Here is a 14,929-nt window from a genome sequence, read left to right as displayed (position 1 = left end):
GGTTCTCTTTAAGCAAAAGAACTAAAAATCTTATCAACTGACCATCTCTGGGTTGTACAAACCAGACCAGCCAAATTTTTCACTCATCCAGATGCTAGTGTGGCACTCATCAATATAGCTTTTTTTTTTTTTTTTTTTTTTTAGTGAGGCAATTGGGGTTAAGTGACTTGCCCAGGGTCACACAGCTAGTAAGTGTTAAGTGTCTGAGGCCGGATTTGAACTCAGGTACTCCTGACTCCAGGGCTGGTGCTCTATCTACTGCGCCACCTAGCTGCCCCCTCATCAATATAGCTTTAAAGTTGATTCTTTAGGCCAGGCTAACAGTCCTAAATACCAGGATACAAAGTGCTGTAAAGCCTCTTCTTCTTTTCCTTCACAATTCAGAGGTAACAGCAAAGAGCAGCAGAAATTAAAAGCTTTGCTTCTCTTCAGTTCCAGATAGCACCAGCTGGTGACAGAAGCTCCTGACCAGTGAAGTCAGTTTTCTCTCTCACTAATTAGGAGTAACTTAGCTGAAGTCTTCTGTCAGCTGACTACTTCCCTTTGCTATAGCATGGACGGAGCCTCTTCTCTGCTCCAGTGTTGTATCTTTAGTTCTTTTCAGGTTGCTATGTCACTCTTCTCTCAGGTTCTTAACTATCTACTTTAGGGCTTAAAGGAAGACCATCTTGAGTCTTCTTAGTGGCTTGCCTTTCTCCCCATACTTCCCCAATGAAATCTATAGTCCTTTAAAAATTATACCATAGCTTCTAAATGTTTATATGTGTGTATAAAGTTTCTTTCTTTTTTCTTTTCTTTTCTCATTTTCAGTTTTACCCATTTTAGCCATAATCCAAGTTGGTCCACAGTTCTCAATAAGAAAAAAGATCTTTTTTCACTCCCTTATAAAAATCAAACTGTTCCCCATACAAGAAAGTCATAATTTTACATCATTCTCAGAAGTATTTGAGCCTTTATATTCATGCCACAATTCATTGCTCAAATCCTCTTTGAAAACTTTTTCTGAATAAACATGTATCAGCAGTTTTTATTAAATGAGAGTTCTTTTCCTACCTGTTTTAGCTATCAAACTATTAATCTATTAGCAGTGGCAATATCTTATGTACTTTGATAGTTAATAATTTTTTCTTTAAAAATTTTTGTCCTTTTTAGTACTAAAGTGTGCCATTTATCCTAAAGAAGCCATGTACTTTACATATAGAAAAAGTGCTTTATAAACTTTAAAGTTCTATATAAATATTAGTTGTTACTATCATTTAAATATTTGAAGGAATATAATTTGGAAGGAGCATTGTAACTATTTCACTTGGCCATCAAGGGCAGAACTAGGCACCGTGTTACTAAGTACCAGAGTAATCTAGTTGCTGAGTGACTAGAAACAAGTTACTGACAGGTAGCTTTGAGGTTTGATGTGAGGAAGAAAACTTCCTAATAATTGGAATTATCCCAGAGAGGAATGTTCTGCCCTAGCAAGTTAACAGATTCCCCTTTACTACAAGTCTTGAAGCAGAGGCTAGATGATCACTTATTGAAGTTTTTGGAGAAGGAATTCTTTATCAGGTAACTGATTGGACTAGGTAACTATTAAGATAGGAGTTATTTAAAAATATATATTTTTTAAATTAAAAGATAGGGGTTATTTAACATAGGGATTATTAACCTGGGGCCTGTAAACTTTTTTGTTTTAACACATTTTAACAATAGTATTTCAGTATAATTGGTTTCCTTTTGCAATCCTGTTTATTTAAAAACATTCTGAGGAGTCCATAGGTTTTACTGGACTGCCGGATGAATCCATGATACAAAAAATGTTAAATTATCCTTTTCTACTCTCCCTTTCAGCTCTGTGATTCTGTAAATGCTGAGGGTCAACTATAATTTATTTGCTATTTGTGTATTTAAAAATAAAATCTTACCCAGCTGGCCATTCATTATATTGTTCACTCTATATCTGTTATAGGGAGTAACAAAGATCGGTCAGTGTAATGTGAATGCTGTAAAGATAATCTCCTCTTTCAATACTAAAGCTTTTAAGTTTAGAAGCAGTAGTAGTTCTACTCTGATGCCTCTTTGAGGTTATCCTAGCTTGTAAAAGGCTTTTGTTAGTAAAAGTACAAACTGAGGCAGTCTTTACCAGACTAGAAATTCTTTAACTAGGAAATATACCATATTCTTTTGTCCAAAAATGAGTCTCGGGGCAGCTAGGTGGCGCAGTGGATAAAGCACCAGCCCTGGATTCAGGAGGACCTGAGTTCAAATCCAGCCTTAGACACTTGCCACTTATTAGCTGTGTGACCCTGGGCAAGTCACTTAATCCCCATTGCCCCGCAAAACAACAAAAATGAGTCTCTTCGTCTCAATAGTCCTGTCACCAGAAATTTTGCCACTGGGTGAGCATGTCTTTTGCCTGCAGCTATCTACTAAGGCTTACAGAGAATATGGTCTGTGTTGGTGGAAAATGTGAATATCCACTCCATTGAAATCACATCTTTAGAAGTATGGAAGAAGCAAAGACAGTCTTGCAACTTTTTCCCTCTCTTTTGTATTGTGTGGTATTTATTTCTTGAACTGTGTTACTGAGGGATATATGGAGAAGTAACAACTCTAGATATTTTTAAGTTAAAGTTTATTTAAGTAAATGGGCAATTATTTTGACATTATGAGTTTTTGCCAGCACAGTCTATCCAATTTAAAAGTCAAAGTGTAAATTTAAAATTCAGATTAAAGAGAAGTCTTTATATACACTATATATATAGTGTAGTGCTTGCTTAAAATACTTATAGCAAACACTCGAAAGTGAGAACCTAGAATGAAGTATCTCCTTAGTATTGTATTCATTAGTATCCTTATTATGTTCACTATTCACTGGTACCTTCTACTACCAAATTTGTTGCTTTTTCCCTCATATTAGTTTTTCTTAGTTGAAGCAGTATCTTGATGATTAATTGCATACTTGGACCTTAGTTGCATTCTTTTCAGAAAAAAAATCAATGAGAATATTATTTTAAGCATCTTGCTTCTTTGTGAGAAAAAGGTTCATAATTAGAGAACACTTGGAAGTTATTTTCTACCCTCTCAGCATCTCATTCCTTTCTCTTTAATCTCTCTTGTACCTATCACATTTTAACTATCATAATTATTTGTGTACGTGTCGTATCTCCTACTAAATTATAAGCTCCTTGTGATCTATATAGCACCTTAACCCAGTATATAGTACATAATACTATGTGTCTAGCTTCCTCTAATTTCTTAATTTGATTGATTTCCTTAAATGTAAAATTTTAGAGTAATAATATTTAATATACCTATGTCACAGGTTTGTTGTGACGTAGGCAGCTTAAAAGTACTACTAATGTGAGTTATTACATTTTTATTTATAGGTGAGTCCATTAATTTTCATTTATGTTCATTTAAATAGTCCAAAGTATAATTTGTCACTAGTAGTTGACAAAATGGCCCCTTAAGTTTGAAGTGTTTTTCTTTGTTTTAAAGTTTACTTAATCTTCCAGGTGCTGGAGGACTCCGTTTTTGACTTAGTTGTCAAACAACTAAAGCAACATCAGAACACTAAGGAGGACAAATTTATTGTGTGTTTAAATAAAGCAGTGAAGACCTTCCCTCCTCTTGCTGATAGGTAGGATATTGAGTGATGATGAACATTTTCTTGGTTTTGGTGATGGGAAAGTGGTGTTCTTTATCCTCTTTATGAACTATATCTGTTTCAAGGTTTATGAATGCTGTGTTCTTCTTGTTGCCAAAATTTCATGGAGTGATGAAAACATTATGTTTGGAGGTGGTACTTTGTCGTGCAGAGGAAATACATGATCTCTACTTACAGTTGAAGAGTAAGGATTTCATCCAGATCATGAGACATCGGTGAGTAGGGAAGTTGCCATCCATATGTTTTGGCTCATTAGTCAGTGAGTGCATGGAATAGACACTAAAGCATGAAGAAAGTGGAAAAGAGCTCTGATCTGGGAGTCAGTTCCAGCTGGTCAGTTTTAGTCTCAGCTCGACCACTAACTCATTTATATGGTTTTATGGACAAGTCATTTAACCTCTTGGCTCTCATTTTCTTCATCCGAAAAAGAGAATCCCAGAGAAGGTGATCACCAAGGTCCCATCCAGCTATTAAGAGTCTACACTTCTGGGTATGTTGATCCAAAGACAGAAATTAAAGAGTCCTCTTTGAGAGTGTGGAGCAGATGGGGCTTATGTTCAGGAAACATGCCTGTGGCCACTAATAATTTAAAATGGATGAACAGGAAGGCATGTGGGGGATGATGAGCTAAGAGTAATTTTGTGAGGCAGGTACATTGTGATGTTTGCCTAGTTAGTTTAGAATAGTTCTATTTTAAAATTAGAACAAATTCAATAAATACTGAGTGCATGTTATGGGTAAAGCATTGGTATTTGAAACCATTGTCTTTATCATAGAATCCTTCTAAGGTGTTTAGTTTGATGTTGTAATTTATTTGAAAAAAATACATGTTTTTATTATTGTACTTTTCTTTAAACATCTATCACTACCGGTGATCTCTTCCCCACTCCCAGGCCAATAGAACCAGCCCTTATTATTTTAGTTGTTCTTGTTTGTTGGGTTTTTTTGGTGAGGCAGTTGGAGTTAAGTGACTTGCCTAGGGTCACACAGCTAGTAAGTGTTAAGTGTCTGAGGCCGGATTTGAACTCAGGTCCTCCTGACTCCAGGGCCAGTGCCCTATCCACTGCGCCACCTAGCTGCCCCAGAATCAGCCCTTATTAAAAATAATAAAATAAAAGACATTTAGTTAAGCAAAACAAATTTATATGTTGGCCGAGTCTGACAATGAATCCATTATTCTGCACACATAGCCCACCATCTCTCAACTGAGAGAAGGGAGGCATGCTTAACTCTATAAAGTTCTATAAAGTCATAGTTGTTCAGTGTTCTTATAATTCATTTTCAGTTATATAACCCACAATCACATACACAGGGATTCTTAATACATACTTTGTAACAAAGGAAGTAAAGCAAGGAAGATTATAAAACTCATGGTTTTGATATCGTTCATTCTAGAGATGATGAAAGACAAAAAGTTTGTTTGGATATAATTTATACAATGCTAGCAAAACTGAAACCAGTAGAACTACGAGAACTTCTAAATTGTGTTGTGGAGTTTAACTCTCATCCTTCTCCAGCGTGTCGGGAAAAAATGTATAACATCCTGATGTGGATTCATGATAATTACAGGTATGGATTGTTATCAGAGTTCTATTCTATTCTTAATAATACCCTATATTTCAGAGATGATGGCACATTTGGCATTCTATAGAATATCTTCAAGGGTGCTGATACTTTATGACATGTTATAAGACTATTACATAAAGTTAGATTATTTTTCAAGGCAGAGAAACTGTTCCTAAAACGTGTCTTTGTTTAATAACTATGTACCCATTGTAAACAATATACTTAACTCTATTTTTTGTCAAAGGTGAATTGTGAAAGTCTTTCCCTAACTTTATTCTTTTTTTTTTTTTTTTTTGCGGGGCAATGGGGGTTAAGTGACTTGCCCAGGGTCACACAGCTAGTAAGTGTCAAGTGTCTGAGACCGGATTTGAACTCAGGTACGCCTGAATCCAGGTCCAGTGCTCTATCCACTGCACCACCTAGCTGCCCCCCCCAACTTTATTCTTATGATGCTATTTCAAGGTTTGTCCAGAAGAGGGAGGTATTGTTTATCTAGTTTTCTTCTTTTAGGAAATCTGTACATGTGGATGTACAGATATAGATATATAGATAGATATATGCATATGCGGGGATTGAGGTAGTATGCTATCCATCATTTCTTAGAATGGTCAAAATCTATCTCACCATTTATTATAATGGCCCCAGAAGATCCTTTTAATATTTTTATTTTTTTTTCATCTCTGTTCCTATTCTTCCCCTTCTTTTTCATTATTTCTACCACAGCTCCACCTGTCATGATCAGGTAACAGTGATGGTCATAAAAGATGCTTAAAGAGGATGATAGCATGATGTCTGTCATATTTCTTGACAGAACCTTTTATTGATTGCATATGCCTCAGAGAAAGTATGGTTTCCTTGCTACATGGATATTGGTCTTTGTTAATTCTGGAAGTAAATAACCTTTAACACTTCTGTGAAACTATAATCTCATCTACAGGATTACTCCCTCCCCTAATGCAAATTGCATTCTATCCATACCTTCTCTTACTGTGTAATTCTTACCCATATCTGTCCAGAAATCTTTCATAATGTAACTTACTCAACTGGTTGAAGAAAATTCCTTTTAATTTAGTTTAAAACAGCACTTAAATGGAAACTGAGCTGGCAGTTTATTGCTTCAGAATAGACTATCAGTCATACTATTTTTATCTAACCAGGTAAAAGTTAATATTTTTTTTATCTTCTAAAGGGACCTAGAAAGTCAAACTGATGAAGAATCCCAGGAAGTATTTAAGCTGGCAAAAGAAACACTGCTTCAAGGACTGATGGATGAAAATCTTGGACTTCAGTAGGTGATTCTTCTAGAATATGAAAACCAAGACAGTGAAATTAGTTTTGACAGTTGTTTGTCAGTACAATTTATCATAGTTTGAGAAACTTCAGGATAATGGTTTAACAGAATTATCTCTATTGTCTTTTTTCCTAATGTTCAGTTAAATTTAACTTTTTAAGATTTTAAGTATCTTTAAAAATTTTTTATTTTTTGATCTGGATCTGTGATTTCATTGATGTAGAGAACTTCCCCGTGAAGAAGCTTCTACCAATTACAGATAGATATTTATTCTGCAAATTATAATAGTGTTAGAGAGGTGATCAAATTGTTTTTAGAATTTTTACATTTTATCTGTCATCTATAGGGGAGGTCACACTGGGCAAAGAATGAATTTTTTTGTGACAAGGAAGTGAATTAAGATATAAAATTAAAATGTTAATTCATTTCTTCATTAATCTCAGATATGAGTAAAGCTATTACCATGCACATTTATTCTAAATTAGATGTTTGAGGCCTTAAAATTTGGAATAAACCATTATGATAATTTAACATAGAAGCAAGATGATAATCAGGCTGATTTCTTTTTTTTTTTTTTTTTTAGTGAGGCAATTGGGGTCAAGTGACTTGCCCAGGGTCACACAGCTAGTAAGTGTTAAGTGTCTGAGGCCGGATTTGAACTCAGGTCCTCCTGAATCCAGGGCCAGTGCTCTATCCACTGCGCCACCTAGCTGCCCCCTGATTTCTTTTTTTAAAAAAAAAAAGACAAGACAACTTTATACATTGCCTCACAAATATGGATTATATCAAGGGGCCAGGCATTTGGGTGAACTAATTGTCATTATAGCAAAAAGCATTATAATTTATATGGAATTCATTATAATTTTAAGAAGCATTTTGCTACAATTAAATTTTTAACTTTTTGAAAATACTTTTTTTTTTTTTTTTTTGGTTTTTGGTGGGGCAATAATGAGGGTTAAGTAATTTGCCCAGGGTCACACAGCTAGTAAGTGTCAAGTGTCTGAGGCCAGATTTGAACTCAGGTACTCCTGAATTCAGGGCCAGTGCTTTATCCACTTCGCCACCTAGCTGCCTCCTGAAAATATTTTTCAATTGATGTCTTTTGTTACATCACCAAATTTTCTCCTGGTATCTCTCCTCTTTCTCTTCCTCCCAGAGAGTCATCATCCTATATAACAATATTTTTTAAAAGAAAAAGAGGCGGGAGAAGCCTGTAAGATTAATACATCCAAAAATTCTGAAAATATGTGAAATGTACTTACAATATCAATGGACCTTCCATCTTTGTAAAAGAGTGGGGTGGGGATGTTTTCTCACATCTTGTCTTTGGAACCATGCTTATTCTTTGTAATTTTGCAGCATTCATTTTTGATTATTTTGTGGTGGTTCTTTCCATTTCCATTGTTGTCATTTTATATATTGTTTTCTTTACTGTGCTTACTCCATTTTTTATCAGGTCGTAGAGATCTTTCCATGCCTCTTTGTATTCATCATATTATTAATTTCTTATAGCAGGATAATATGCTAATATATTTATGTACCATGGTTTGTTCAGATGTTCCCCAATCTATGGGCATTTACTTTGTTCTCAGTTCACAGAAAGTGTAGCTATAAATATTTTGGTGTATATGGGGACTTATCAGTTTACTTCATTGGAGTATAAACATGGATGTGGAATATCTGGAACAAAGGGTTTGGACAATTTAGTCAATGTATTTACATAATTCCAAATTGCTTTATAAAGTGGTTCTACTCATTTACGACTCCACCAACTGTGCCCTGTCTTCCAACATTGACTGTTCTCATCTCATGTTTTCTTTGCCTGTTGGAGCTGTTTTGATTTGCGTTTCTCTTATTAGTGATTTAAATTAGCCTTTCCTGTGGTTGTTTACAGCTTGCAGTTCTTTCTAGAACTATTTGTTCTTGTCCTTTGCAAGTCTTTATTTTTAATATTAAAATCTGGATTTTTTTTTTAGTTATCCTTTATCTGACATATTGATATGATTTAACTTTTAAACATTTCAGAAAACGAAAGAGAAAATTATTTAGTCAGGAAATAATGGATTGTTTATATTTGCTGATCTAAAAACTTAAATTTCTTTGATTTCATACTGTACAGTATATTACTTTTGGTAATAATGGGTAGCTTTTTTTCCCTTTTTTCCTTACAGATTAACTATTAGAAATTTCTGGAGTCATGAAACCAGGTTACCATCAAATATACTGGATCGCTTACTGGCTCTGAGGTCTTTGTACTCTACTAAAATAGAAATGCACTATTTAAGTTTAGCAACAAATTTTCTGCTTGAAATGACCAGCAAGAGCCCAGATTATTCAAGACATATATTTGAGCATCCCCTTTCAGAATGCAAATTCCAGGTAAGGCATTTGTGTACATGGTTACAAATAAATGTTAATATTAAACTTTTTTTTAAAATGTTAAGTTCCTTTAGAGCAGAAAGGAAAACTACAAAAGAGCAACATATGTGTCATGACATAGTCGTGACTTTGGAATTTGGAAATCTTAATTCTTTTTAAAATGTTATAAAAGTTGAACTAAAATATTTCTGATTGTGTATAAATTTGTTGTGTATATAACAAGACTAGCTAGAAAGATGGAAAAAATTTTAAAACAATGAAACTGATTGTTTCAGATGCTTATTTATACTTATCCCTTCTTGTATAATTGCCAGAAAATAAATTATAAGTTTAATACTAAGCATTTTTTTAAAGTGAGGCAATTTGAATTTGAAGATTCTTTATTTTAAAATCTTCTTAATTAAAAATGACTCAAAAAAGAGTTAAAGTCAGTCATTGAATATCTATGAAGTGCCCCCCCTGTGCTGGGGATATAACAAAAGGTAAGAGACAGTCCTTGCCCTCAGGAAGCTCACTGTCCAGTGGTGGAGGTAACATTCAAATAACAAAAAAGCTACACACAGGATAAATAGGAAATAACTGAGAGGAAAGGCACTAGAATTAAGAGGGCTCAGGAAAGGTGGAGATGAAGAGGGCGGGTTTCTTGGAAATAACACTTTTGAATGATCTGATATCAAGTTGACAGGATGGTATTTTAAGGAGTTAAAGAAAAGCAAATGGAGTTACAGTGGATATTTGCTATTGACAATGTTGAATTTTAAATAATTTATTGTTGATAAAAGGGAAAAACATTACTATTTCATTTCATTTCAAACTTGTTCACATATAGGAATATAATATCGATTCTGATTGGCGTTATCGAAGTACTGTTCTCACCCCAATGTTTATAGAGACTCAGGCCTCCCAGAATACTACTAGAAACCGATCGCAAGAAGGTTCCCTTTCACTGCCACGGTTGATAACTAAACAAATAAGAGCTACCCAACAACAATATGAATTTACTCCTACACAAAATGCAGGTAAATGTCAACTAGATCCCTAATTTTATATGACTCTTTAGTTTCATGTCTGCACAAGACAAATTATATGTCACTATATTCATTTTAATAACTGATATTTGAAAAGAAAAGGTATGACTAAAGTGAAATTAATATATTTAGAAATTAATGAAATACTATAAATAGATAGTTTAATTGCTTTTGTTTCACTACAGATATACACATGCCCACCACTGAATTATTAAATACTTCTCTTTGTTTTGCTTTAGTTAACATAGTTCCAAAAAATACAATATCTAATTTTTAAAAAACTGATTATGTAAATTTGAAGGTTTTCTTTTTGAATACTAACAATTTTCTATTATAGTGGTTATGAAAACAGATCTGTTTTGTAATTATTTGACAAGTACAGTAGTTCCATTTAATAATACTGGTGTAAGTAATAGAATTTTGGAGCTAGAAGGAAGCCTTAGAAATAATTAATCAAATATGTTAAATCTGAAGATTATGAAACTAAAGCTCAGGTTTGCTCAAGGTCACGAAGCCAGTGAGTGACAGACCCAGCATTATAATCTAGATCTTATTCCTAGTCTTAATGCTTTATTCACTATATCACATTGCTGTGATGATATTACTGATACTTAATTTATAAATGATCTTCTAGCGAGCTTTGTCTTTATTTAGTAATCATGGGGGGTTATTGTATGTCTGAATCCAAATAATAATAATAAGCCTCATTATAATGGAGTGATAATTATTTTACAGCTGGCAGAAACTCTTTTAACTGGCTGACTGGAAGCAGCATTGACACCTTTGCAGAATATACAAATCCATCCTTGTCTGAGTCATTGTCTTCTTCCTTGCTGTTTGTTCATAAGAGGACTGACAAACCACAGAGGGCAGCCTTGAAATCCGTGGGACCTAATTTTGGGAAAAAAAGATTGGGGCTGCCAGGAGATGAAGTAGATAACAAGACCAAAGGTAAAGTAATACTACACAACTAAAATACAGCGATTGACATACACTTGAAACTTTCTGCACTCCAGAGCAGTGGTTTGAGTAGAGCATCACTAACATTCATCCTACCTATTTATGCACATACGTTTACTTGTCCATTCAGACAATATACATTTAACATTTTTTTTTCTTAAGCAAATTAAAGGCAGAGTAGCCTTTTATTTATAGAAGGTAGACTGTGAGGAGAAAGTTTTCACAGTCATCTCTTCTTTGCCTCCCTTCATTTTTCTCCTGCTTCAAAATAGCAGCTATACTCTAGAGACTATAAGTAGAATATGCTCATTTTTTTCAAGGTGGATAGAAAATTAAATAAGCTCTTGGACATTAGCTTTGGGGAAAACTTATCTTGTTATTCTCTCCTCTCATCTAAGTTAACAGCCTTTTGCTGCATTTCTTCTCTTTGTTCTTCATGTCTTCTCTGAAAATTATTAAAAGCACCTTCAGATTGAGATGTGGTGGTGTTATGAGGATTTGTTTGACTAAAGATGATATAGCCTACTTGTTTCTTAAAACCATTTCCCTTAAGCAAGTTTTATTTGTTGGTTTTTTTAAAAAAAGTTTATTGGTAGTGAAATATAAATAAAATGAATGTTTTAATAATTTGTCTCATTTTTAGTAAGTAACTTTAAACTTCCCCATCTAAGCTTAGACTTTTTTGTATTTATCATCTTCCCTAAATGTAGTAGAGGATTTGGTTGTCACAAAAGGTGCTGAAATTCTTATGGATTTATTTAAATAATTTGAGGGAGATAGGCGGAGCCAAGATGGCGGAGGAGAGGCTGTGACTCCCACAAGCTCCAGATAAACCCGTCCATTCACGCCCAAATAATGCGGTAAAAATCAAAACCCAGAACAGCCTAATGCACATAAGAACAGAGTGAGACTGTTTCTCTGCAAAAGAGGGCAATTCTGATCACCTACTGATCAGGCTGAACAGCTCAGCGCGCGGTCCGGACCCAGCCAGGGACAGTGCCTCCAACACGTCAGAGTCTTCAGCACCAGCAGCTTCTGAGGCTCCGATCACGGACTGGTGAGGGGGTTCGGAGGTAGGCCGGGGTGAAGTGGAGGCAGTATCTGCTGGAGTTGGGGCAAAGCGCCCTGGGTCTGAACCAGTGGGCTGAATCGAGGGGTGGTGGCCCAGTGGGGGAGGGGTAAAAGCATGCCAAGCTTCCGACCATAGAGAATCAGTTCAATCAGACTTCTGTTTCCGGGTCAAAGAGAAAGCAGCTGTGATTACTCACAAGCCAGGCAGGCTGAGAAGAAGCCCAATCACCCCCTGGGCCACGCTGTAGCACGAACAGTGTGTCCGGGAAGCAGCGCTACACTTTAAGGAGTAAAAAGCCAAGAAACAGTAAGCCAGGATGAGTAGGCAGAGAAAGCAGAAGACCATCGAAAACTTCTTTGGGGGTAAGGTAGACCACAATACATCCTCAGAAGAAGAAGATAATAATAGGGTCAAAGCTCCAACATCCAAAGCTTCCAAGAAAAATATGAACTGGTCTCAGGCCATGGAAGCTCTCAAAAGGGACTTTGAAGAGAAAGTAGGAGAGATAGAACGAAGATGTAGAGAAAGAGAGGAAGGAATGGAAAGAGAAATGAGAGCAATGCAGGAGAGTCATGAGAAAAAAGTCAACAGTTTGAAAAGGCAAATGGAAAAGGAGATTAAAAAACTGTCTGCTGAAAATAATTGCCTAAGAATTAGGATTGAACAAATGGAAGCTAGTGAGTTTATGAGAAACCAAGACACAGTAAAGCAAATCCAATTGAATGAAAAAATAGAAGGCAATGTGAAATATCTCCTTGGAAAAACAGCTGACCTAGAAAATAAATCTAGGAGAGATAATTTGAAAATCATTGGACTACCTGAAAACCATGACCAAAACAAGAGTTTAGACACCATCCTCCAAGAGATTGTGAGGGAAAATTGCCCTGATATTCTAGAAGCAGAAGCTAAAATAGAAATTGAAAGAATCCACCGATCACCTCCTGAAAGAGATCCCAAAAGGAAAACCTCCAGGAATATTGTAGCCAAATTCCAGAACTCCCAGGTCAAGGAGAAAATATTGCAAGCAGCTAGAAAAAAGGAATTTAAATACTGTGGAGCTCCAATAAGGATAAAGCAAGATCTAGCAGCTTCTACATTAAAGGACCAGAGGGCATGGAATATGATATTCCAGAGGGCAAAGGAACTGGGACTACAGCCAAAAATCACATACCCAGCAAAACTAAGCATCCTCTTTCAGAGGCAAACATGGAACTTCAAGGAGAAAGAAGACTTTCAGGCATTTGTTATGAAAAGACCTGAACTGAATAGAAAATTTGACTTTCAAATACAACACCCCGGAGAAGCATAAAAAGATAAACAGGAAAAAGACTTCATGAGGGATATTAAAAGATCAAACTGTTAACATTCCTATATGGGAAGATAATACAGAGGACACAGGTCTGAACTGAATATGAAGGGATGTTATGTTTTGTTCTTTGTGGGGTGTCTTATGTATGGGGCCGGATTTGGGCTTGGGGCCTCCTGGGTCCAGGGCTGGTGCATTGTCCACTGTGCCACCTAACTAACCCATAATGACATCCTTAAAATAGGGTTGAGGTGTAGGAGAAATAGACTGGGGGAGGGGGAAGGGGAGTGATGGTCTGGGGAGAGGTTGTTCATATGAAGGAAACAAGAAAAAAGCTTATGGAGGGAAGGGGAAGAGGGGGAAGGAATTGGGGAGTGTTTGAACCTTAATATCATCAGAATTGACTCAGAGAAGGACTAACATACATACTCAAGTGGGTATAGTAATATATTTTGCCCTGAGGGAGGGGAGGGAGATAAGGGGGGGGGAGGGGAAGGAGGGAAGGGCAGATTCTGGGAGAGAGTAGTAAAAAGCAAAATCCTTTCAAGGAAGGTGAAGATGTTCTGCATAACGGCACAAGTATGAAATATTGAATTGCTTGATTTCATAGGGAGGGTTGAGGAGAGAGGGAGGAAGAAAATTTGGAACATAGAATTAGCTCAAAGACCTTAAACTCATCAGAGTTGGCTCATGGAGGGAATAACATTCACACCCAGTTGGGAGGAGTAATCTATTTAACCTTACAGGAAAGTATGAGGGGAAGAGGGTAAGGAAGGAAGGGTGAAAAAAAAGGGAGTGCAGAGTAGGGGAGGGGACAGTCAGAAGTAAAATACTTTTGAGGAGGAATAGTTTAAAAGAAGATGGAAAATAGAGTAAATATCATGGGAAGGGAATAGGATGGAGGGAAATAGTTATGATGACTTTGCTGGGCTAATACGAAGAAAATTCTTTGTCAAGTTTAAGGTACATTATTTAGGTTATGATGAACAGGATACTATTAGAAAAACCTGGAAAGACCTACATGAACTGAAGCAGAGTGAAATGCACTGTATACAAAATAACAGCAATAGTGTAAGATGATCTGCTGGGAAGCATGTGGTTATTTTCAGCAAGGCAATGGTCCAATATAACCCTGAAGGACTATGAAAATGGCAACCCATCTACAGAGAAAGAAGTGATAGTATCTGAAATAGATGGAAACACATTTTTTTTTCTTTTCTTTTTTTTTTCTTTTTTGGTGAGGCAATTGGGGGTGGGTGGCTTGCCCGGGATCATGTGGCTGGTGGGTGTTGGGTGTGTGGGGCCGGATTTGGGCTCGGTGCTCCTGGTTCCAGAGCCGGTGCTCTGTCTGCTGCACCACCTAGCTGCCCCTGGAAACACATTTTTTAAAAAAATGTTTTTACTCTTTAACAATTCCTTAGTCTGAAGTTTTGGGAGTTTTTTGACTGTTTTTTTCTCACAACCTAGCTAATGTGGGAATGTTTTCCATGACTACTCATGTATAATTTATTTTGAAATGCTTGAGTTCTAGTGGGTGGGGGTGGGAATAGAGGAGGAAGAGAAGTTGGAACAATTTTTTTTAATTGATGTTAAAATAAATTTGTTTTTACATATAAAAAAAATAAAAATTAAAAAAAATTAAGCTTTAAAAAAAAACAAAAAAAAT

At 35.8% G+C, this 14,929-nt stretch overlaps 1 protein-coding gene across 1 annotated transcript in view; it reads left to right on the top strand.

The window, feature by feature from the left end:
• Window positions 1-14,929, top strand: part of PRKDC (protein kinase, DNA-activated, catalytic subunit) — a 174,792-nt gene that overhangs the window by 102,495 nt on the left and 57,368 nt on the right. Inside the window, exons 53-59 of the mRNA XM_043967385.1 lie at window positions 3,510-3,634; window positions 3,727-3,876; window positions 5,057-5,230; window positions 6,417-6,515; window positions 8,690-8,897; window positions 9,727-9,916; window positions 10,661-10,876. Coding sequence (XP_043823320.1) covers window positions 3,510-3,634; window positions 3,727-3,876; window positions 5,057-5,230; window positions 6,417-6,515; window positions 8,690-8,897; window positions 9,727-9,916; window positions 10,661-10,876 — 1,162 coding nt within the window. The remainder of the gene's footprint in view (window positions 1-3,509; window positions 3,635-3,726; window positions 3,877-5,056; window positions 5,231-6,416; window positions 6,516-8,689; window positions 8,898-9,726; window positions 9,917-10,660; window positions 10,877-14,929) is intronic.

The sequence above is a fragment of the Dromiciops gliroides genome, chromosome 1 (assembly GCF_019393635.1).
Source record: "Dromiciops gliroides isolate mDroGli1 chromosome 1, mDroGli1.pri, whole genome shotgun sequence".
Classification (NCBI taxonomy): domain Eukaryota; kingdom Metazoa; phylum Chordata; class Mammalia; order Microbiotheria; family Microbiotheriidae; genus Dromiciops; species Dromiciops gliroides.
Note: the sequence above shows the minus strand (reverse complement) of the source record. Positions and strands in the feature narration are given on the sequence as shown.